The sequence below is a fragment of the Engystomops pustulosus genome, chromosome 5 (genome assembly GCF_040894005.1).
Source record: "Engystomops pustulosus chromosome 5, aEngPut4.maternal, whole genome shotgun sequence".
Taxonomy (NCBI): Eukaryota; Metazoa; Chordata; class Amphibia; order Anura; family Leptodactylidae; genus Engystomops; species Engystomops pustulosus.
This window is the reverse complement of record NC_092415.1, coordinates 75422342-75447923: the sequence shown is the minus strand read 5'-3', so window position 1 is coordinate 75447923 and position 25582 is coordinate 75422342. Positions and strand designations below refer to the sequence as shown.

The 25582-nt window shown below is 39.1% G+C and overlaps 1 protein-coding gene across 2 annotated transcripts in view; it reads right to left on the bottom strand.

The window, feature by feature from the left end:
• Window positions 1-311: 311 nt before the first annotated feature.
• The window catches only part of CTDP1 (CTD phosphatase subunit 1), a 70952-nt gene continuing 45681 nt past the window's right edge, over window positions 312-25582 (bottom strand). For both annotated transcript variants that reach the window (XM_072152387.1, XM_072152388.1), the window contains exons 12-13: window positions 12354-12520; window positions 312-1335 (exon numbers count right to left, since the gene is read on the bottom strand). In XM_072152387.1, the coding sequence (XP_072008488.1) occupies window positions 1194-1335; window positions 12354-12520 (309 nt within the window). In that variant the 3' untranslated portion in view covers window positions 312-1193. The remainder of the gene's footprint in view (window positions 1336-12353; window positions 12521-25582) is intronic.

Here is a 25582-nt window from a genome sequence, read left to right as displayed (position 1 = left end):
TTTCTTCAGACATGCATTGTAAACACCCTTTTTTATTTTGATATATTTAATAAATTGATGTACCTTAGTTATATCATGATTCCTTATCCAATTTATTTGATTTAGATGTGCACTCTTAGATGTCGTGTCTTTCCTACATATGCAAGTTGTTGCTTCCCTGACTAATTGAAAATGTATATCCACGAAAGATAACAAGCGTATGCACAAAAGAAGCTGTTCACTGTCCAGCCCACTCCCCCCCCCATATTTTGTCTGGTCAACGAAGAAGAAAAGTGTGGCTTGACGCAAAACAAAATGCGACACACAGCAACTTCTACAAAATTGATCTGTTTTATTAAATGAAAGAAAATCTGTTTTGTGGGTCAAATATGAAATAGAATATACAAAAACTTTACATTAGTCCTCTCCATTGAATAAAACCCTATTGCATGTTAAGCTATAGCAATGATTTGCTCTGCCTACAGAACTTTCATGTAATCATTTCTGTGCCACATAGAGCTGCAGCACGAGGACAGAGAGCCAAGGATAAAAAATCTAAACACTGCTTCTCTAGCAAATCCAAACTAAGCACAGAGGAACGTGTAAAAACAGGAGATTTAGTCCGTGAGAATAGTTAGAGGCAAGTGACAAGTCAAGTTTACAATTATCTCATATCACATTTTCTACATCTATACAAATATATATATATGTACATATATATTGTATATTTTTTTTTAAAAAATGTTTTATTTCAGTATATACGGAAAGCACTGATTTCTTTCCATGTGATGAATATTTTGCTGCCAGTGGACCGCTCTTGTTCTTTTTCAGACGACTGTCAGAAGAGCAAGAGACATGCACGTAAAAATAAAAGCGTAAAACAGAAATCAACAAATACCCCAAAACTCTCAAAACCTATAAAGCTTTGACAAAAGCATTTCATGTCTTTGGCATAGCACACATTTCCCACTTAATACTCGTTTCCTTTGCCTTACAGAAAATGAAATAGTTCTTTATGTAAAACACCTTTAAAATAACCAGCTCGAAATGTGTAAAAAAAAAGTTCAGTCCCCAGCAAAATATACAAATAGGCTACTGTCAAAAGAAACTGAAAAGACATCCATATGCGCAAGCTGAAGTAGCAACACAACAATTCCTTTCAGTTATGTGTGCAATTCCACAAGTTCCTAAGGTTTCTCTGTTAGCAGACATGTTCATATGAAGTCATTGAGCTCCGCTTCAATTGCTGCTGCCATTTCATCCGCTTCAGAACTGCTTCCCTCTTCATTACTGGACTCTTCTTCATCAGCATCATCTTCATCCTCGCCCTCCACATCCAATTTTCTTTTCTGACCTCTGGGGAAACAAGAAAAACTTTTAAAAATCATGTCTTACTTACAAATTAGTTATTTCAGGTTTGTTCTTAAGTTGAGTTTATAAGTCATAACAGGTATATTTTATAATTGTATAAAATTTTGCTTGTCCCAGCAACTAAAATTCTAAATTCTGTGGGAACAATAAAACTTCACTAACCTTACAGCTGATCATTGCAGCCTGGGACTAAGGTAAAGCATCCAGAGAGCTTCACCAGAGGTCACAGAGAGGTCCGTCTGTAACTAGGGGTTGGGTGTCCCCAAGTCGGGCAACACCTGTATAGAAGTACCCTTCTATTTTCCTAGCTACTTTTACCATACTATTAGTACAATGATAGGAAGACATGTATCCTACAAGACAACTGGTACTTATTACCTTCCAGTCACCTTTATATCTCACCAGTATCCTTGTGGCGCGAGGATCAGTAAAATGTACTTTAAGTAGATGTGACAGAATGAAATCTGGCTTATTTCATTTAAACATGTTAAAGAAAATCTCATAAAATGTTTAAATGTTTTATATTAGTGATCTTTCTCTCAGAGAGCTACAAGACAAAGTAAACAGAGATTTGACCCTTTGAAGTCAAAGGGATTGTTAAATTTTTCATTACAGTAAAAAAAAAAAAAACCCAAAACAAAACAAAAACACTTTCAATCTTCCAGATACATAGCAAATTCAGGACTTGTATTCTGCATAGAAGTTATACATTATAATGGGACCAATATATTATCAACTAATATACCAGGTATATGGAAAACATTTTTCTTGGGTGGAAGTTGAAGAAAAAAAAAAAACCTGAGTGTCTAAAACAAGCTCATACATACAGTCTCCAGGAAGAAACTGTCTATTATGACCAGTACAAAATTGCAACACTTTACTATTTTGTATAAGTATATCCTTAAACTCACCAGTATCCTCAAATCGCTTTCTCTGGGCATCTTCCCATCCCCGCATAGCTAGAACAACCCTGATTTGCAGAAAACAACCTGGAGGTTTAGGGTTGCCAGACTTTAGGGGTTATTTTCTTGCCTCATCCCTAGCAAGAGTACTTACTGGTTCCACAATAAGGGACCACAAGCTCTGGGTCCGACTAGAAGAAAAGTTGGCCAAGATACCCCTAACAACGCTTCCCTGGTCTAGTAGATACTTGACAACATCACACTCACTTCAAGAGCTGCCTCATATAGCCGCCCAAGTGAGGAGAACGCCGAAACGTTCCTCGGGCTCCACACACTTATTCACCCAGGATGGTCCCTTGACATCCATATCTGACAACTTGTGCCAAGCGTAATACCCGTACAGACAACACAGCCCCTTGGGGTCCCTGGCTCACTTTTAGGCAATCACAAAAATGCTCCCTCATTCTATTTACATCTAGATTGCTCTAGTTTATGACTTATTATACCCCTTACCCCCCACCCTCCCTCTCTCTTCTTTATTCCCTATTAGCTTACACCCTTGTTAGTAATATAGCTAATATCTAAAAACCTTGGAATTGACATGGTTAACTGTCCACCATGATGCAGGATCTGTACTTCAAATTCACATTTACACACTTCTTTGTTCTTAAAACAGAGGTTAAAATATGCAAACAACAAGTGCTTTAGGGAAGGTCAGCAGAGCCCCTGCGACTGAAGCAGACGTCACTCCGTATCTACAGATCCGCCGCTGGCTTAAGGGATGCTCTGTGCATGTGGCGACAAACATCAGAAGGAACCAAGAACGTGTAGCGGGGTGTAAGCAGTTCCCCAAAGCATTGGTGTTAAAATATTTTGAAATCTCTGCTTTAAAAGGACAAAGGAGCATGTAAATGTGAATTTAAAGAACAGACCCTGCATCACGGTGGAGCTACATGGGAAAGTAGATTCCAGATGGTAGATTTCCTTCACAAACATGACTTGACTACTGCACACACTGATAGACTGAGGAGTTATTTTATGTTGTCATAAGTAAAAACAAATTTGGAGCAGCACATTAGAAACGTGTGGATACAAGCCCAGTAACAACAACCTTTGCTAACAATCTTGAAAAATAAAAAAAAGAATACTGCTTTATAGTCTACTGGCACTTGTTCAGTACATTGCATACATTTGTAAACCAGTAAATATATATCTCCAAGTACTGTACTTCGCTGTGCAAGGGCATGTAATAGTGCCTATTCATAATATTTAGGGGGGAATTATGATCACTTTTTTTGTCGTGTAACATCAGCAACGAACAGCAAATTATTCATCCTTAGGGCTCATGCACACGACCATCAGTTTCAGTTTCTGGGCTGTAAACAATGTGCCCGTGGTCCCTTATTTGCGGCTAGCACGCGGCCCCATTATATGTTTGTGTGCATGAAACCTTATTGTAAAATTCCTAAGTGACTACTGAGCCCTACCACAGGCACATCTTAGTAGAAGTAACAGAATGGAGACAGAGTGACCCGGGCATCTTTCTGGTCATTTGATAACGGTGTTCCAGATTTTCTACTACTGCTGCACAATTAGTGGTTTTCCATTGCTTTTTATTGTGATCACATCACTGTAGTGGAGAATCTCAAACTCTAATAATATGAGCAAAAAGGTAAATTGAATTAAACCATAATACCGATCTCAGCAGATCCCAAAGTGAAGCAAGTGGAGGAAATGAAGTGTGACTGGTGTTTTATATCCAATTAAGGTTTGATGTTATTTCTTGTACAGTCTACAGCGGGGTGATGCTGCTCACAACAAGAGCAAGGTGCAGTGTAAACACTTTAATTACCATTCCAATTAACATTTGCAGCAGGAATCCAATTAGTCATCATACTGCATCAGCCTGATAATTCCCACTCATTGCAAATTACCCCAAGCTTAGCCACATGAAAAGATACATATACATATAATATCTGTAAATTACATTAGTTTGGTGACCTATAAATTTCGTGATTTTATTGAATCGTCTAAATCTACTAAACTGTTTACTCCCGGAACATCTAATAAAAACTAATAACTAATGAAAAATTCCATGCCAGAATACGGCTATTCAATGTTTTGTTTCTGGGAATAGCTGGAATTATTACTATTCAATAGCTTTCTATTGTCATATGAGAAGTGTGGCTACCTGTTCCAGCCCAGAACCACCCAACTGACAGTAGGGAGTCTAATTAGCAGAGTTAAATGGAAGTTTTAGTACCCGATATGCTAATTAAGTTAGCTACTGTCAGATGGGTTTATTTATGCCAGAATATTTGGAGTAGCATCTAATTGCAAATAGTTGGAGGCGATAAAGGTTCCCTGTAAAAGAATTTTACAGGCCTATACCATTTATGACCAAATCCGGGGCTTGAAGGGGGCTCAAATATTGAACTACAATGAACTATTAAAGTATGCAAAAAAACCAAACCAAAACAACTGCTTGGTTCTCAGGGATTTAGGGGTTAAGTTGCAAATCACCTGCCCACACTAACAAAAGACATTTCCCACAGTAGCCAAACCAGACACCCATCTGTAGACCGCTGTTTCCAGGTTAGTTTACCCCTTGTCATCTAGCAAACTTATCAAATGGCAAACTAATATCTAACAGAGTATGTACGCTCTGTGCACACGTCATACGAATCCCCTCACCATCTTTTATTTAAAATATAAAATCTACAAAACAAATGAGGAAGCTTAAAGTGCAACACAAAAACAAGCAGAGCAATGAGACACTTAATTTCTTCTACAGTTCTAGACAATTAGAAATGGGGGGTCTCAGTTTATACCATTCGCAGTCATTAGGAGCTAATTACTTCTAATTGTTTACCAAAAAAATAAAAAATCAGAGAGACAGCATTGACAGCTAGCTGTGCAGACATTTAATAATGTCAACAAACCCATGGCACTTGTCAGGGCGTCCAGTCACAGAGTGTGACATGTAAATGTTTGACATGTCAAAATTCTATCTAATCCATTATGTGCATCATGCAAATAGATGCTTATTTCTCCGACTATAATTTAGAAAATGATGCAAAAGTGTTTTTGCCTAATTTGTTCGATGGGCTGACCTTTGAGCCATTATTTAAATACAACCATGGCGATAAATGATCATAACCATAGCTTTTCACAGTGCTACCTGTCCAAAGCATGTCCTTGGATTTTCATTAAGTCAATAAATTAAGACTCTTACACTGGTAATTGCAACACAGCGAAGTCATGAAGACAAAGCTCTTCAAGTGGGAGCCTATAATTAAATATAATTGCGCGAAAATTCTGTCTGCTCTGTGTATGAAAACTTTTTTCCTGCAGTAAAAGTACCAATCTGTAATATATTATTACTTCCACCAGTTCTATGTTTTGTTAGCAAAGGCCACGCGTCTAATGCTAATACGGTAGGAGGAGAAGCATTTTGTTAAGCATACTTCACAATAAAGAGCTATTTTGGGGAAGTCAACATACATCATATTTAAATTATTTTGCATATTCAGAATCAGGATATGATGCAATCTGCCTTTCGTCCTGCTACAATGTGAATCTCATTTGTTACCTTTAAAATTTACCCAATGGGGGCAAATATATATGTGCATTTGTTTTTGGCTCCAGCCTTTTGCTATACAGTATGTACAATGAGGAAGAGGAGGGAGAAGGGACAAGGCCGAATGTATAGGACACACTTTCCATTTAGTATACACACACATCTAACACAACTCATGCCACATTTCTCAAAACATTACATTTTTTTCTGCTTAAAGAAGAATAAGGCAAGTCAAGAGGAAGGGAACCTTACCGAGAAGGTGGGAGGGTAATCCTAAAGAGAAGAATAAGGGAGGGATTACTGAAGAAAGCACCCGGTGACCTAAAGTCAATTCCAGTGCACCTCCCACATCTAATCTATAGTGCATGAAAAATGTGTGCGGTGAAGACCATGTTGCTGCCTGGCACATCTGATTTACAGAAACCTGCGAGTACCAGCAAGCCAGGGCTGTATAGGCTGATGTAATGGCTATCTTGGTCCACCTGGAAATAGAATCTAAAAGAGGCCCTTTTACCCCTATTCTTTCCTCCAGAGAGTACAAATAGCTTATCAGATTTCCTGCACTTTGAGTGTTGCTGCAGAAAGCCCGCCTGCAGAAAGTCTAGAATCCTGGTTGCTTTAGGATGCTCTACCTCCTGACCTTGACCGAACTTGAAGGCCTTATAGATACGGTAATATATACCTGAGGTTACTGGTTTCCTACTCTTTTGTAGAGTAGATACTACCTTCTTAGAAAGGGCCTTTTTGAGTAAGATTAGCCTCTCAAATTCTAGGCTTTTAGATGAAGGTGGCTGAACTCTAGATGGAATATCAGCTCCTGATATAACATATCTGGAATTACAGGCAGGATCCATGGGTCTGAAGCCAATAGTTCCCTTAGTTCTCCCTCAGTTCCCTGCGTATTACCCTTACATGATCTTGCCCAATTTTCTTTAAGACCCTCAGAATCCGTATCAGGAGAGGAAACGTGTAGGCCAAACTTTCATGTTACTGACAAGGCGTTCAGAGCCCATGGAAGGTCCTTCCTGTGCAGGGAACAAAAATTCTTGACCTGTTTTCCAGTGTTGCAAAAAGGTTGATCTCTGGAGAGCCCCATTGACTAGTTATCATTGTAAATACTTACTTGTTGAAGTCCCATTCCCCTGGCTCAACTCTTGTTGTCTTCGCCTTTTATATGGAACTTATCTTATGAAAGCTTTTCAGGGTTTCTCTAATAGCACACAGCACCCTGAAATTTGAGGATCTGTCTATTATCTGTGGATCCCAATGGCCTTGAAACACTTGCTTTCCCAGATGTGCTCCCTAACCCAAATGATCGGCGTCTGTCACTAATGATATTGTCTTCTGTTGTCTCATGGAAACTCCCTGAGGAGATTCACATCCTGCAACCACCAGAGAAGTGACTTCCCGAACTTCCCGAGAAAGAGAAAACATTCTGTCCAGGCTGGAGTCATGACCATCCGTCATCTTTAGCATGAATAGCTGCAGGGGCCGAGTATGAAGCTGAGCCCAGGAAACTGTTGGGATTGCTGAAGTAAGCAGACCTATCAACATCATCACATTCTTTATGGACGGGGCCTGTTCTGACTGCAAAGACCAAACTGTCTTCTGAAGCTTTTCTATCTTTTGGTCCAGTAAAAAGGATTTTAGTCGGATGCCCAGGAAGATTTTTTACTTTTCTGATGTTACAGATTACTTATGGGCATTTACTAGCCAACCTACACGTTTCAACGGGCCTATTGCGTAATTTCTGTTCTGACTATGTCCAAGCACCAGGGAGTAGCAGAACATATGTAGTAATGTATATTAGGAGACGATTTCTCAGAACACCTACCTTCACTTTTTCTTCTAACTGGGTTAACCACATTAACATGGACCTAGAAATACAAGTAGCGCAATGTTTGGTTTGAAAACCTCCAAGGTCTTACGAAGGAACCCATCTGCTTATCAATTGGGTCCTTTAGGACTCCTGAATGTTCTTAAGGGCATGCAGGTTTCTTTGACAACTAAGATACCACTATATCCACTTTAGGGGCCTAATACCCATGTACCAAGACTATCAGAAAACAGATATTTCCTTTTAACTGCTCTTGGGACAAATAGTTTTTTCTCTGGTCCTTTCAGCTTTTATGAGGAACACAAGAATGTGGTTTACATTGGAAACTTTTTCTTCTCTCCCCTAATCTCTGGAACATGATATCCTGAACTTCTAATTCCATGGTGGCCCTAACAATTTTGATTAAGTTGAAAAATTGAAAATGATTTGTCATGCAAAAAACAAAAGATCATCTGTAGGCAATATTCTATATAAATTTGAAAAAAAATTGAAATAATGGCACCCAAGTAACTTTTCCCAAATGTCTGCTTTATATGGGCATAGGGTTTTATGCATCCTCTCTCTTTTCTAGTCTGTTAGGAGGTTCAGAATTGCGGGTGCAATTTTTCTAATTTTTATGAAAATCGCCAAAACTCTTATTAAGAGGCACCTGCTCGGGTTTCAGAGGCCTAAATAGCAGTAAAACATGAATTAAGCCATTTTAGAAACTACACCCCTTAATGTGTTAAAAATCAACTTTAAGAAGTGTGTTAACCCTTTTGATGTTTCACAGAGGTTAAAACAAAATGAAGTTGTAATTTACAAGCTGTAATTTTTTTTAAACACTACATTCATTTTGGCCAAAAATTAAACTGTCACAAAGTATTAAATGCCGAATTGATACCCAATTTCTCTTATGATGCAGATTCAGGGCAGATCTGCATTGTCACATTTTACGGGCTATAAAACATTTAATTTTTTTGTAATTTGGATTTATGGGGGATTAATTTTTTTGTGGATGAGATCCACTTATCAGGTACATCATTTCTGGTGGGGTTCAATAGCTAACAATTAGATTTTATTAACTCTTTCTTGGTGGTGGTTAAAAAATAATTAATTCTTGTTTATGGTAACTTTTTTTGAAGAATATAGAACTCATTTTGTGAGAAATTTGCTTGTTGTTGTATCGCCATGTAACAATGGGAATAACATTTTTTTTTTTTTACCAAGCGGTTTTAGAGCTTTTTTTGCGGGACAAGTGGTACTTTTTCTTGGCATCTTATTTTTACAGTTTTATTTTGTCCTAGGGGAGACATTAATAAATTATCATTTGGTCACTTGTTTATTGTAATATACTGCAATACTAATGTATTGCCGCAGATCACATAGTCAGCCTATGCATTCTGCTAGATTGTGCAAAGTGCACGATCCTAACAGGCTGCTACTGAAGGCAGCCCTGCACTGAGGGAGACCATCATCGCGGCGATGCACTATAGACGCCATGGTCACTATGAGCGCAGCGTCTATAGGGTTCAAAAGACGGGATCGCGATAGTCGTAGAATTACGCCAGGGTGCGGGGGAAGGGGTTAAAAATATATGGGACTATGTTGTGGGGCCTATGCAGTAAAATGTAAATACAATACAACATTTAAAAGATGAATTACAGCATATATACATCCATATTATATATTCATCACTATGAATACGTGAGTAATAATGTATAATTGTGAGTTTTTAAGATTATTTGCAAAACATCACTGCTGATATAGTTTCAAGTAAAGGTCACATACGTGTGATAAGTCTAAGATATTAGATGAATGATGAAAACAACCAAGATAATAGACGCACAATAAAAAAAAATTTCTTTAGTATATGATGCCACTCTTTATGGATAACTTTTAGTTAGATCTTTTGGTCAGATACCAAGTTTCAGCAATTCTTGTTGGCACTCATCTCTCCACTATACGCACAGAAGCGAGGCTTGGTATAGATGAAAGCGAGGTATGTTGTGGATGGAATCGAGACTTTACACGCATCCGCTGTGGAGACTTTGCTGGTCCGCTGGGCACTATAGTATCATCTTATCCAATCCGACTCTCCTTGATATAGCGGTTCGTGTAATAGGCATCAGATTTAAAAAGGTGAAGGATCTTGTTTCCTTCCAGCATAAACCGCGCTACCACCGCCCAGCTCCTGGACCTGCTCCACCCTTACAGGTTTGCACCGCTAACAATAAGGTTCATATACAAAGGGAACCCACACCATAAACAAATGTTGACCAAAAAAAAAAAACCTCAAAAGAAGAGATTCATTAAAAAAGTAGATACAAATTTTTTGATACACCTATAAAAACACTTAAAATGCATGTTCCCAATACATGCAGAAACAGAGAATGGTTATGATGTAATGAATAATATCCCTCCACACTGCCCCCATAGCATGATAATGCAGGCACAAAATGTACCCAATGCAAGTATTATAGCATGCCAATACCGGTCAAGACATATATTATCCAAATCAAGTCTGCATTTAGGGGGAATGTGGGCGAATGCCCTAAGCGTATCACCATACCTATGGCTTCCTCAGGGGCCTGCAGGACTTCCGGCCCCGGTAAACCTGGCTGCCCGGGAGGCTAGGCCCCTTGATCTGATGGCGTCATGGGGTCTCCCAGGGACAAGAAACCACTGAGGTATGGACAGAAGGTGCAGGTGTGGGGCTTTAAGGGTTTCCTCTCCCTTGGGGCAGACCCCGCTCTCTGTGATGGTACGGTTGTGGTGAAGGGGGAAAATGGATAATTAAGTGACAAATACAAAAAACAACACATATTACTTGAAATTGGACATGGTGGAAGAGGGTGGTATGTGAAGTCACCCGGCCACAAAATAAATAAACATACTGTTTATTACACTATTGCGTCAAATTAAATAATTGTTGCAGGTTTTAACTACTAAAATTAACATTAAACCTTGACTAACGCAGACAAATGGAAAATTTATGATTGTATGAATTAAATATTAATCTCTGCACTTAAGCTTATGAATATTGAATAGAGGTTTTTTAGGAAACATTACCACAAATTGCATTATTTTAAAGATCATAAGATCTAGTTTGTTATAGCCCCAGGATATTCAGTAGGGCTCCCCATCAGACTTTTCTTGAGGTTTTCAAAACTAAGTAGAACAGTGACATACATATGGTCGAGCAGAACTACTTTCGCTACATTTCACAAAAGATTAATCTATTGCATGGAACAACTTGTAAAGGTTTGTATGAATAAAAGGCATGGTTACCAGCTCTTTTTATACAATGACATCTTTATGCCGCTTTTGCTTAGCATTGAAAGCATAAAGTTGGCAAATGAGGAGTTTAAATTCTACTTCAATATTAAAATAAGACGGAAGAAAACTATTTTAAAGGCACAACAGCTTAGAAATTCATAAAGGTAGGAGAGCTTTTTGAAAATAAAAGAATCATCCTCCAATAGTGTAGCAAGAAATAGTTCTAAAGAATTAACTTTCTTCGCCTCCAGTTTGTAGAAACAATTGGGACGACTACTGTATAATTTCATCTATGAATCCTTTTCCATACCATTTACTAATTCTGCTGTGCAATATTCAGATATTACTTATCTGCTACTGGCAGCCTTTTACATTAGGATTCCAATTTTTGCATGAAGCTTTGAAAAGTAAATCAATTTAGTTAGGAAAATATAAATGAAAGTCGGAGAAATGTACAATTTCAGAGTTTTTGAACGGTATTTGTCAACCTTTTTTTTGCAGCCAAGTAACCCTAGGGATATAACAAAAATAAAAACCACTCCTACCTAGTATTGGTAAGGGCATAATCACATGTGCGTTTTTTGTGTAGATATTATGTGCAGAAAATCTGCTATGTAATACAGTACTATTCTTGTGGATAAGATCTGGAAAGTCTTCTATACACAGTCCGGATATTAAAATGTGTGGAAATTGAGATGCAGTGCAGATTATTTATATTGGATTTCATTAGGGTGATAACAGACCTGGAAATTCCAGATGAAAATTTGCATCATGGGCAACCTTCAACAAAACACAACCACCCAAATATACAGACCCAATATTATATATATACACACACACACCAAAACTCTTCTTGGTTTTGTACCTATATTTCACCTCCTGCAGCAATGTTTTAGCCAAAGCATCCAGACTTTCTCAAGCATTTGTGAATGAGAACTTCTTACTTCTCCAGGGAGTATTTTTATCTTTCCGATAAGGTGCACACTGATGCATGCCTATAACCACCTTCTGTGCACGTCAGAGAGCAACAATCCCCAAACTTGTCAGTGCTTTCTTGTGCCTGTGCCCTAAAGACTTCGATATCTCAGCTGTCATATTATAAAAAAAAGCAGACTCAGACCTACAAAGCAGCATGTGTGCTCTAACACACAAGGCTGCGATTAGCCAAATTAACCCCATGACCGACGCGCGCAGTAGTAGTACAGACAGCAATTCTTTGCTGCATATTGCAGGTGCTATGTCATCAATCACCGACGGCTTCAAAAAGATGGCGGTGCATGGGCACGGCCATCTTGCCTAGGATCGTCGCTCCCCATGACGTGATTGGGGAGCTGCGATCTGTTGCCATGACAAAAAGGCCCGACTCTGAATGGGTTACATGTTAGTGGTTATTAGCCACATGTATAGGTAGGGTAGGTGAACTCACCGAGCTGTGACATCCGGGATGCTCTGTTCACTAGAAGAGGAGGATTCAGTTCTGGATTCTGGTACTTTTTCAGAGCTCTGTGCTGGATTTGGTGCTTTTTTCTCTTTTACAGATTTCTTTTTCTCACTATCACTATCATCACTTCCTTCTCCCAAAATGTCATCAACCTGAAAGAAACAAATAGGGTTAAGACCCAAGAAAGAACAGAAGAGCTGAATCTGAACATAAAATGTCAAAATAGCTTGTCAACAGTGAAGCTCACTGGGTAAATCTTTACATCCTCAATTGTCTATGTATAATATACCATGTATCCTTACATTGTAATAAGACATTACACGCGTGCGTATTCCTTCAGTCAAGAGCAGTAGATAAGAGCAAGTCTACTATGCTGCCAGAAGAGTGTTACCACCGCCCCTCTCTGCTGTAGCTTACAGTGCAAGAAACACTCCCCCTCCCACCGCATGCTGAAACTTCCTCTGCTGCAGTGAGATTACATCAGAGAGATGGGGAAGTGCTGAGAGAGCAGAGGGGAAAACAGTGTAGCAGCCTGTAAGCTGCAGCATAGAGGTGCTGTGGCAATATCCCCTAGAGCCCTTTTGACTCATTAGCATAATTTTAAAAGTAGATTTTTATTTTGTGGGCGGCGGTCATAGTGGGGTTTGGCTTTGTGAAAAGAAACTGCTTCAGATGGGACAAAGTGAACTAACATAGGTTTCAGAAATGCAAACTAAACTCAGAATAATATTAGAAACCCTCTGTAGATCACTCCATTCTCAAACTATTATAAACAATTTTTAGTAATATTGTTAACCCTCAGATCTTCATAGCAATTTAAAAATTATTCCCGACAAAACCAGACCATTCTAAAATAAGATCATATAGCCCTAAAATTTACACATTTCCAAAAAAAGAGAAAAAATCTTGCCTTGTAAGGCAGCTCTCTTGACATCAAGCATGACCAACAAGAATGCTTATGACATGATGCGGACATGATAAAACCAAACCTGTATATCTATTCCAGAAGTAAGAGACTCCCAACTGTAGATAGCACTGCTTCAACCCGATTAGGTTTCCTCAGTACAGAGCAGGGAACTGGTTAGGCTGATTGAGCGACTAGAGTTGGGAAGTAAGAGTTCCCTATGCTGTACTGGGGAGACCCAATGAGGTCAAAACAGTGCATACTACAGTTGGGAGTCTGTTCCTTCTGGAATAGCTATACGGTTTTAGTTTTAATCCTGCATCATGTCATAAGACTTCCTGTAGGTCATGGGAGCTGTATTACAAGGTACCTAAAAGAAGCTTGGTTTTCCTTATCCCATCCTGGAAAACTTTGCATATTTTCCCAGAAACCCCCTTGTGGAGCATCCATGGCTACAAGACTCCACACCCTATGAAGGGGGCCATGACTGGTAGCGGAGTGGAACGGAAAGGGGCATTCCTATCCTGCAGCTGTGAACTAGCTATAGCCTACTGTCAGGGTCGGTGGTCATGGACCCCTGAAACACTGCGAGTGAGGACAGAAGCCAATACCTGGGAGCGGAGTCTAAGTGGCACCCGGCATTCACCAGAGCTCGCCGCAAAGCGGGTTGGACTTGCCAATTAACAGCGCACTGGCCCTTTAAATCTCACAGAGCCAGCACGTGCCGAACGGCAGAAGCCGTTGCTGAAGCGAGGATAGGGGAAGTCTGCCTGCAGACCCACGCTGAGGTACCACCACACAGGTCGAAGGAGCACCAGTGACACCTATGACAATTCAGGCGTAGGTTACAGCACCATTCTGGAATATGGACGTAGTCATCAAGACAGCTGTATTCAACAGAGCAGAACTTTATAACACGTCAAAATAAAAGCATGCCTCATTTTGGAGAAAAAAAAATGTACATTGGTATTTACTTTAAATGCAAGATGAGCACCACAAATAGGAGAAAAACTGCAAATGGTCTTCACAAGAATTCAGTGTTATTTTTACACAAAACATCGTCACTTTAGTCAATCAACAGCCTCAAGCAACAACATTATTTTCCCCTTGGTCTGCAGATTCTATGCACAAATCAGCCACTCAAGATACAATCAATATAGAAAACTAGTTACCAAGAATATTTTCAATTCAAAAGAAGTGTGATGTTTTAATGTAGTCCAGTACACACAGAGGGATTACACACACACACACACACCCCAATGGCAGAAGGTATGTATGAAGATGCACAGCTGCATTCATATCTTCATAAATATTAGGGGAGCTTTAATACCATGTAGCTTCCTTATGTTAACCAAACAATAGCCTTAATTCTATGCCGAAAGTTTCATCAAGTGCCCAAATAATGCCTCACTCTGAATACAAACCCTCTACATTACTAGTCCAGGTCATTGCCTTTGATTTTGAATGGTCTTTACTTGAAGCTTTGAATGCATTGCACAAATAAATAACCGTATAAAAAGGTGAGAATTCTCAGATGGAGAAAATCTTTTTGTAAGCTTAAAGGGAACCTGTCAGTAGGAATATACCAAATAAATAAAACGCCCATCAGTATGTCATCAAGCTGATTCTCAGCTTCCAGACAGGTTTCTCTCAACTTGGTTCAGTGATGTATTGGTTGTATAAAGCCATGGAGGCAGAGTTAGGATCTCCCTTCTGCTGCAACGGAGGTCACATACTAGTCTTTAAAAAGAGAGACTGTTAGGTTGTTGCTTGATGCACAATGTCAATAACAGGGGCTTTCTGAAGTGGGGAGAGCTGGACTTAAGCACTTAACTCTCTGCATCTGACTTTTTACAACCAATTTAAAATCTCACTTCAACATTTACCGTATACACTCGAGTATAAGCCGACCCGAGTATAAGCCGAGGCCACTAATTTTACCACAAAATACTGGGAAAACCTATTGACTCGATTATAAGCCGAGGGTGGGAAATGCAATGGTCACAGCCTCCCCAGTGTATATAGCCAGCCAGCCCCTGCCCCAGTGTATATAGCCAGCCAGCCCCTGCCCCAGTGTATATAGCCAGCCAGCCCCTGCCCCAGTGTATATAGCCAGCCAGCCCCTGCCCCAGTGTATATAGCCTGCCAGCCCCTGCCCCAGTGTATATAGCCTGCCAGCCCCTGCCCCAGTGTATATAGCCTGCCAGCCCCTGCCCCAGTGTATATAGCCTGCCAGCCCCTGCCCCAGTGTATATAGCCTGCCAGCCCCTGCCCCAGTGTATATAGCCTGCCAGCCCCTGCCCCAGTGTATATAGCCTGCCAGCCCCTGCCCCAGTGTATATAGCCTGCCAGCCCCTGCCCCAGTGTATATAGCCTGCCAGCCCCTGCCCCAGTGTATATAGCCTGCCAGCCCCTGCCCCAGTGTATATAGCCTGCCAGCCCCTGCCCCAGTGTATATAGCCTGCCAGCCCCTGCCCCAGTGTATATAGCCTGCCAGCCCCTGCCCCAGTGTATATAGCCTGCCAGCCCCTGCCCCAGTGTATATAGCCTGCCGCCGCTGCCGGACAGATCACACAGAAGATATACAGGGGTCACCAGAAAGGTGAGTTTAGATATATTTATTTTTTGACTCGAGTATAAGCCGAGTTTGGGTTTTTCAGCACATTTTTTGTGCTGAAAAACTAGGCTTATACTCGAGTATATAAGGAATTTTTCATCCAACTGGTCCATGAAAAAAAAAAACATGATCAGGATTGTGTTAATCTGCTTGACAACATACAGGTAATGGTTTATTGGGTCAATTTCTACTGACCAGTTCCTGTTCATAACTACCATATAGCTATATACGTCTGCACATGCCCCGTGCCGGTACCACGGTTATGCAAGTCATAACAGTGTCCCACTTTAAATTATATCTCCTGAAGCGTGGCATCGCCCATTTAATTTACTATCAAGATTGTGTTTCTAGTTGAAATAGAACTGGAGATATCCACTGTTAAATTTGTTACGTAAAAAAAAAAAAAAATACACATCTTAATTCCTGACCATCATTAACAGCGAATATCTACAGTTCCACCTAGAAACACTATTCTTATACTGTACAACATGAAAGGGGAGATTGTCCTCTCTAATTGGACTTATGTTTCAGAGATATCCAATGTTGAATTACAGTCAAATTAAGATCTGTATTTAAAAATCTAATTTTTTAAATACAACTTTAATCATGTAGATCTCCAGTTCTGTTGCACTTAAAAATACGCATGTGGTTATGTGATACAGACAGTTAAGACATTGTTGGGAATTCAAACTGCACATAAATATCAGATCCATTTATTTAACCATCTATATCTCTTGTGTCTTTACCTCCATATGCAATTTACAGATAAGATTCTCATCTTTAACTCGTCAATATTTAGAACCATGCTTATGGTATCAAGTTAACTCCTACTGTACTCAGCCTCTTTTGGCCTTTAGGACGCGGTCCCATTTTTAAATCTGCCCTGTGTCACTATAAGTGCTTATAACTTTGGAACGATAGAAGATATCCAGGGGTTTTTGAGATTGTTTTCTCGTGACACATTGTACTTCAAATTAGTTAAAAAATTTGGATGAAATCTTTTGTGTTTAGTTATGAAAAAAAAATCAAAATATGGCAAATATTTGGAAAAATTCTTTATTTTCAAAGTTCTAAATTCTTTACTTTTGATGCACCCAAATAAATTCATAAACTTACCATTTCCCAAATGTCTGCTTTATGTTGGCATGGTTTTTTAAGATTCCACATATTTTACTAGAATGTTATGAGGCTCAGTTTTGGTGATTTTCGCAAAAATGTTAAAAATGGCACCCAAATTCTAATATTTTGATGGACCTGGTCAACTTTTAATTGACTGTGAGAGGCCTAAATAATAGCTGGACTCGTAAATTACCCCATTATGGAAACTACACCCCTCAAGGTACGAAAAAACACTTGAGAAGTTTGTTAACCCTTTAGGTTAATATTGTAATATTTTTTGACAATACTGTAATATTTTTTGACAATACATTCATTTTGGGTGGAAAATTAAACATTTGTAATGGATTAAATAAAAAAAAGGCTCCACAAAGTTTGATACCCCATATGTGGTGGTAACCTGCTGTATGGGTGCACGGCCGGGCATAGAAGGGAAGGAGGCACCATCCAGATCAGATTTGCTATGTCACATTGTACAGGCTATAATCTTTTTTTTTTTTTTTTTTTTTTTTTTTTATTGTGGACCTATAGGGGCTTATTTTTTGCCACTTGAGATGCACTTTTCTGGTACATAATTTTGGGGCATCTATAGCCAATTGGTGAGATTATTAACTCTTTGTTGGTGGAGGAAATGAAAATCATCCATTTTTAGGAACTTTTGTGTTTTTCTTTGACCATTTACCATACCGTAAAAATAGTATATTATTTAATCATGGGTCTCCATAATTACGAAAAGACCTCATTTATATAGTTTCCTTTAATTTTCTTCCCATTTTTACCGAAGAAAAATTTGGTGAAAATGTTCATTTTAGCATCACCGACTTTCGTATGCATAACTTTTTTCATCCAACCAAAAATTTGGTTAAGGTCTTATTTTTTGCGAGAAGGATTGTTCTTTTTAGTGGTCTTATTTTAGAGTGCGCAACTTTTTTAAATCACTTTTTAGAGAATTTTTTTAAAGGGTATTAATTAAAAATTCTATTTTTTTGGAGCGTTTTTGAGGTTACTTTTTTTACGGAGTTCTCTTTGCGGGTCCAATAATGATTCCGTTTTGTTATGCAGATTGTCGCGGTCGACAATCAAATATGTGGGGTTTTGTCTATTTTATTCAATTTTACTGAATAAAAACCAATTTGGAGAAAATTTTGTTCATTTTAGCATCACCATCTTTTCATATGCAGAACTTTTTAATTTTGCAGCTGACAAATCTGTTTAGGGGCTTATTTTTTGCAAGACGAGTTGTTCTTTTTAGTGGTCTCACTTTAGAGTGCGAAACATTTTTTAATCACTTTTTAGAGCATTTTTTTTTTAAAGGTATTAATTAAAAATTATCTTTTTTCGGAACCTTTTTCCTTTTTTATTCCCGGTGTTTACCGTACAGGTCCAGTAACGATTCTGTTTTATTATACATTGTTACGGACGCGGCAATACCAAATATGTGGCGGGTTTTTTTGTGTGTTTGTGTTTTTTTATACTTTATTAAGCTTTTGTATGGGAAAGAGACATTTTAGGGGCTTATATTTTTATGTATCCATTTTCTATTTATTTTAATGTGTAAAAACTTTTTTTTTTTCACTTGTACATACTTGCTCTGATTGCTCAAGTCTAATACACTGCTCTACAATGCTTTTTCATTGTAGAGCAGTGTAAACTGTCTGAGCATGCAGACGCATGCTCACACAGTTTACAGTCAGACCTGGGGGTCTGACTGCCAAGGAGATCAGGCAGCCCCGGAGCACTCGGCAGTCTTCGGGGTTGCCCAGAAGCGGCACGGGGGATCTGATCCATAGCGGGAACACCCTTACAGGCCGCAGTCATGCTTGACCGTGGAGTGTAAGGGGTTAACATCCACGATCGGTGTTGCAGCGCGGTGTCAGCTGTGGTAGACAGCTGGTAGCCTGCTGCTTCTGGTGCCGGCTCCGTTCTTGAGCCGGTGCCAGAACCATGACGTTATAGCACGTCCCCATGCGCTAAGCATCTAGCCGCAGGGACGTACTATAACGTCCTTGTGCGCCTAGGGGTTAAGGATGAGAATCCCATCCTTCAAATTGCCTGCATGTCCAGTTAGCACATACAACCACAGGGCTGTTGGAGTTTGAAGGAGGAGATTCCCATCTTTAACCCCTTAAGGACACAGGGTTTTTTCCTCATTTCTCGCTCTCCACCTTCAAAACCATAACTTTTTCATTTTACCGTGTACAGAGCTGTGTGAAGGCTTATTTTGTGCGTAAATTTTTTTTTTTATTTCCCATGATGTTATTTATTATAACATGCCATGTACTGGAAAGCAGGAACAAAAATTCCAAATGTGGAAAAATTAAAAAAAAAAAAAAAAGTGCGTCACATTCTTGTGGGCTCAATTTTTAAGACTTTCACTCTTCGCTCCGAATAACACCTCTACTTTATTCTTTGGTTCGGTACCATTGCGGTGATACCAAATTTATACAGGTTTTATGGCGTTTTATTACATTTTAAAAAATTAAACAACTGTGTACGAAAAAGGAAAAAAAAAAAAATGTCGCCATCTTTTGACGCTAATAACTCTATCATACTTTGGCGTAAGGAGCTGTGGGAAGGGTCTTTTTTTTTTTTTTTTGCGAAAGAGCCGACGGTTTCATTGCTACCATTTTGAGGACTGTGCGACATTTTGATCACTTTTCATTACATTTTTTATGTCATGTAAAAAGGTGTAAAAGTCGCATTTCGGACATTTGGGCGCCATTTCCAGTCTGAGGTCACCGCCGTCAATAACAGTTTTTATATTTTGCTAGATCAGGCATTTTGGGACGCGGCGATACCAAATGTGTTTGATATAAAATATATTAAACAGTAAAAATCACAGTTCTAAGGAAATTGGGGTGATTTGAACTTTTAATATTTTATTAATTTTTTTTTTCCACTATTTCTTAGACCATCTAGAGTACATTAACCCTAGATGGTCAGATCGTTCCTACCATATACTGCAATACTACTGTATCGCAGTATATGGAGGTTTTGCAGGCAACTGGAGGCTGTCATGGCAACTGAACGCCATCCCCCGATGATGTTCAGGGGTTCGACGATCGGAGAAAGCATGTCGGCGCCAGTGTCGCCAGCAAAGAAAAGGTTAACACCCGCGATCAGTGCAAGCACCGACCGCGGGTGTTAGCGATGGGTCTTTGCTGCGATATGCAGCAAAGCCCATCTCTGTATGAAGAGGGCTCAGCCCCTGAGCCCTCTTCATACACCCTTCATAGCTCTGTGGCGGATATATCCGTCACAGAGCATGAAGGGGTTAAATCCATACCATAAGCATGGTTCTACATTCTAAGGGGGAGATTCATGACCACTTTTATGGCAGTTTTCTGCCGTACAAGCACTAAAATAACTGCAAAGACATGACTGGGCATGCATTGCCAAAAAAAACCATAGGAGCCACATGAAGGGAGGAGAAGAGGAGCCATGTGTGGGGAATGCCGAGGGCAAGTACTAAGTTTATTATTATTAAGCGGGCTCTGCTGCTGAACAGTTTACCCCTAAAAGGTTGCATTCCCCCCCCCTGGGCTTATTACTCGAGTCAATAGGTTTCCCCAGCTTTTTCTGGTAAATGTAAGGGCCACAGCTTTCTCGAGTATACAAGGCAATTACATTCATAATAAAAAGTATATAGTTAATTAAAAAAAATATCCTTTAACCTGATTATTTATTTTGCCATCAATCTTGACGTTACTTACTTTTTGTCAGTAGTTGTGATGCCTGTATGTGTAGGTCTTTGCACCCTTGCCAACGCTAAAGCACCAGACTTTTACCCCTTCTTTATAGATATTTTTATTACTTACTTTTGCATATAATTTTGCTACATAAAATGGCCATCTAGTCTGAGGAAAAATTACACTTTTATGCTGCATTTTTCAACTGAGCCATTACATCTCCATTTATCCAGACGTTCATTTTTCATTGGCGGAGCGGATCAAAGTTTGGCAAAGAAAGCAGCATTGCTATACAGGGGCCATGCAATAACCCCCATGGGGGTGCAATAGAGGCTATGACTAATTTCTTGGTTTACTACATTGTACTTCTTGAGCAAATGCTTTTTAAAACGTACCAAACTTTTGGTGATTTCAAAATAAATCATGGATGAGTATCAGATACCAGTGATGGATAACAGTTCCCCTCAAGAATATTAGCAGGATAACTGCCCATCGTATATTCACAGCATTCATTATTACTAAGAGACAGACTACAAGTGTATAGATAAACAATAATACTTATCCTCCTATGCCTTCACTATGGACCCTTACAGATCTAACCACCTGGAGTTGATAGAACTAATTGCGGCAAAGTCTATGATTAAATACAAGTGTACACTTCACATTCATTAAGAAACTCATGTTTAATTAGTAGATTCCCATTCACATGTGACTGCATTGTCATATTTTTATTCATTTCCAAAGGATACAATAGAAAAGTATTTTTAGCACATATCATAAAGCCCCAACAGCTACAGGTTTCCATGCAGGGTGGAGAATATATATATCCACAAGTTCCCAAATGAGATGGTGGGAGTAGAATAGCACAGAGGAGAAAGCAGCATAAAAGCCATTAATTATTTTGTGAAAGCATTAAAATACTGTAAACCATTTTCAATAACAAGGTTATGTTTTAAAATGAAACCTGCTGTTTCTCGGTTATTCAGCTATTTTTAGGTTCAGTACAAATGTAGGCGCTCAAAAGCGCCACCACAGGGTACATAAGTAGTTCTTATTATTACCCACTTGATGCGTGGTCAAATGTTCTGTACTGCACACCCAGAGCCAAACGTGCCCCTGCTGCGTTCTCTTTGTGCAGATCACATAGGTAGGCTGTCAAGAATGGTAGATAGAAGTACCCGGAAATCACAAGGAGGAATAAAACACACAAAACATTTAGCCCAAAGGGCTCAGCTTTCTGAATGACACAATTAGGGGAATGGTAACATTCAGAAGGTTAATTGCTGGAAATCATAGGCATATACACAGCCATTTTCCTTTCACTCAACGAACAATGACTTTCTTAGGAATGTAACTGGCATCCACGGCAGCTCTTACATTATAGAAAGTTACAGAATTACAGAGGCTGGGAAATTCTGTCACTCAGCAGCTTGCATTTACAGATTTTGACAGAACAGCAGTATAACTACAGGTAGAAACTTATGAAATGCGTCACATCTATGGCTTCTAAGAAAGTTTAAAATGAGAAGTTCTTTTATACAGTTGGAAAGTCCCCTACACTCACATACTTTCACATCCCTCATTAGAAGAAGAGTAATTAAAATTTGATGGTGCTCTCGCTTTTAACCTTGGAACGGAAATGTTTAGGGCATTTCTATATAAATTATAAATACTGGTTTCAGAGAACATGAAGAACAAGTCACTAATAATATAACTAGGAAACAAGTTTATTTAAAAAGGCGTTTATAGGAGATTTTATTATCCTGACAAAAATTAAAGCCTGGAAACTGCTGCTTAAGTAAGAAGCCTAGTACAATTACAGCTCTCAACTGGATACACTAGGAGATAGATGCTAGTAAGGTAAAACAATACTCTACAAAGCGTAGAACCAATTGGTTTTGTAGTCTGCCATCATGGAGTTGCCGCAAAAACAATATTTAGCATCAAATTTTTATGCCCAGTGCTAACAAAAGTAAACCAAATATAAAAAAGGAAAGTACCAAGAATAAGATGACAAAGACATATGAAATTGAAAAGGAGAAGATTGAAAAAAAAAAAAAAAAATTGAAAAGGAAAGATGACAAGTTTGCATAGAGAAAACTAAAGGCCCGTGATATTCAAATATGTCCCAAAAAGTAAAAGTTAATTAAACACAAATTTTCATGTGTGTTCATCTACAAGATGCCAGGGTCAAATATCCAATCTAAGTAACGTATATACTCGAGTATAAGTCGACCCAAGAGTAAGCCGAGGCCCCTACCACAAAAACCTGCTATAACCTATATTTTATTTACTCGAGTATAAGCAGAGTTTGGGTTTTCAGCACATTTTTTGTGCTGAAAAACTAGGGTTATACTGAAGTATATATGGTAAGTTTAACCGCTTAAGGACGCAGCCTGTTTGCAGGTTAAGGCTCGCAACTTTTTTTTGAAATTTGACCTGCGTCTCTTTATATGGTTATAACTTTTGAACACTGTTACTTATCAAAGCGATTCTGATATTGCTTTTTCCCCACATGTTGTACTTCATTTTAGTGGTAAATTTTGGCTGATACGTTTTGCGTTTATTTACAAAAAAAAGAAAAAAATGATGAATTTTTAGAAAAATTTGCCATTTTCGAAATTCAAAACCACCGCGTTTTCAGGCAGATAGATTTAACACCTAAATAACTTGCAGAATAACATTTCCCATTTGTCTACTTTACATTTTCATAATTTTTGAAATGTTTGGATAATTTATTTTGACGTCACGCGGCCTACAAATCGAATAGCGATTTTCCGTATTTTCGGAATTGACTATTTTGGGGATAAATACTGTTTGAAATCAAATTTTACATATTTAGCAACAAAACCGCCTATATAACCAACCCATTTTCAAATCTGCACCCCTCAAACTATCAGAAACAGCATTTACAAAGATTGTTAACCCCTTGAGATCTTCATAGTAATTGAATCAAAATGGCGGTGAAATTTAGAATGGTCAAATTTTGTCGGTTATACGTTCATCTAGCCCTAAAATTTACACATTTCCAAAAGATAAAAAGAGAAAACTCACCATAAAATTTGTTCTACAATTTCTCCTGAGTGCAGCGACCCCCCACATGTGGACATTACTTGTGTTATGGGGGCACAGCAAGGCGCAGAAGGGAAGGAGCACCCTGCAGCTGCCAGGATTTTAGTTTTCTGGTTGCCCCCTTTTGAAGGCTATAACATTTTCGCTTTTCCGTTATTTGGGCCATGTGACAGCATTTTTTTTGCGGGACGAGATGCTTTTTCCAGTGTTACCATTTTGGGGTTGGTATCACCTATTGTTGAAAATTTTGGAACTTTTTTTTGAGGTCATGAGTAGAAAAGCATCAATTCTGTACTGGATTTTTTACTTTTTTTTTTGTGTTCACCGTATAGCCTAATAATCCTGTTATCTTTATTCTATGGGTCGATACGATTACGGGGATACCAGACATGAATATTTTTTCTTATGTTTTACTAAATTTGCCAAATAAAACCCTAATGTGGGGAAAAATCTATCATTTTTGCATCGCCGGCTTCCAAGTGGCATAACATTGTTACGTTTTTGGCTACAGAGCTGGTTGATGGCTTGTTTTTTGCGGGACATGTTGTTCTTTGCAACAATATCATTCTGGAGTACATATGTTTTGTTGATCACTTTTTATTGCATTTTTAGTGGGATATAATAGGTAAAAATCATAATTTTTGGCGGGTTTTTAACGTTTTTTTTTTACGGCGTTCATCATATGGGTTCAATAGTTATTTAGTTTTATTCTACGGATTGTTACGGACGCGGTGATACTATATATGTGGGGTTTGTGTTATGATTTAGACTTTTTTGAGTGTTATATGTCTCTTTATATGTTTTGGGGCTTATGGGCATTTTTAGTGATTTATAAAGTAATTTTTTATTGAAAAACATTTTTTTTTTACATTTTTTTACATGATCCACCATGGGATATGAACAAGCAATCATCTGATTGCTTGTTCTTGATAATACTCTGCAATACTAATGTATTGCAGGGTATTATCAGTGCCAGCCTATGCAGATGCATAGGCTGACACTTTGCCTTTAAGATGACGTCACAGACGCCATCTTAAAGGTAAACCCTCCAGGCTTCTCTGGGGTCCCGATCGGACCCCAGAGGTGCCAAAACAGCAATCGGCCCCCCCGAAAACGGTGCGGGGGGGGGGGGGCGATTGTGATGTAAAGACCCCCAGAAGGCATGTTAAATGCCGCGGTCGCGTTGACCGCGGCATTTAACGGGTTAAACACCCGCGATCGGAGCCCACTCCGACCGCGGGTGTTAGCCGGGGATGTCAACGGTAGATTACCGTTGAAATCCCGCGGCTAACGATGCCGGTTCGGCTGCTATACAGCGCTGAACCGGCATCGTCTCTGCGCAGTAGCTGTACTGCGCTGAGCGCTATTCGCGGGACTCAGCGCAGTACAGCTACGGCGCAGAGCGCTAAGGGGTTAAAGTAAGTAGTGCTACAACTCAGTAAATTAACCCTTGACAAAGCACAACCATTGATAAAAGGTACAGGAAGAATTCATCCATGTTTACTGAGGAAACTGAAATCATTGTAACTAATCTGCCAATAATTCCTTTCCATTTCAGGGATAAAAGATGCGTGGAAGTTAAAAGGGTTTTCCAACGAAAAAAATTCTCAAATCTCAATCCCCTTGTGATGTTTACACATTTTAATCCCTTACTTTACAATTTTATTCAGTTCTATTGCTGTATATTAGCTCCTATCACTCCCTAGCCTGCTCAGTGCAAAATCCCAGGGTGTGGGCAGGGATGACAATGCGGTTAGATTATCAGGGTACATGTGTATATACACTTGCATCTGGCTTCTGAGATTGGATTAATATA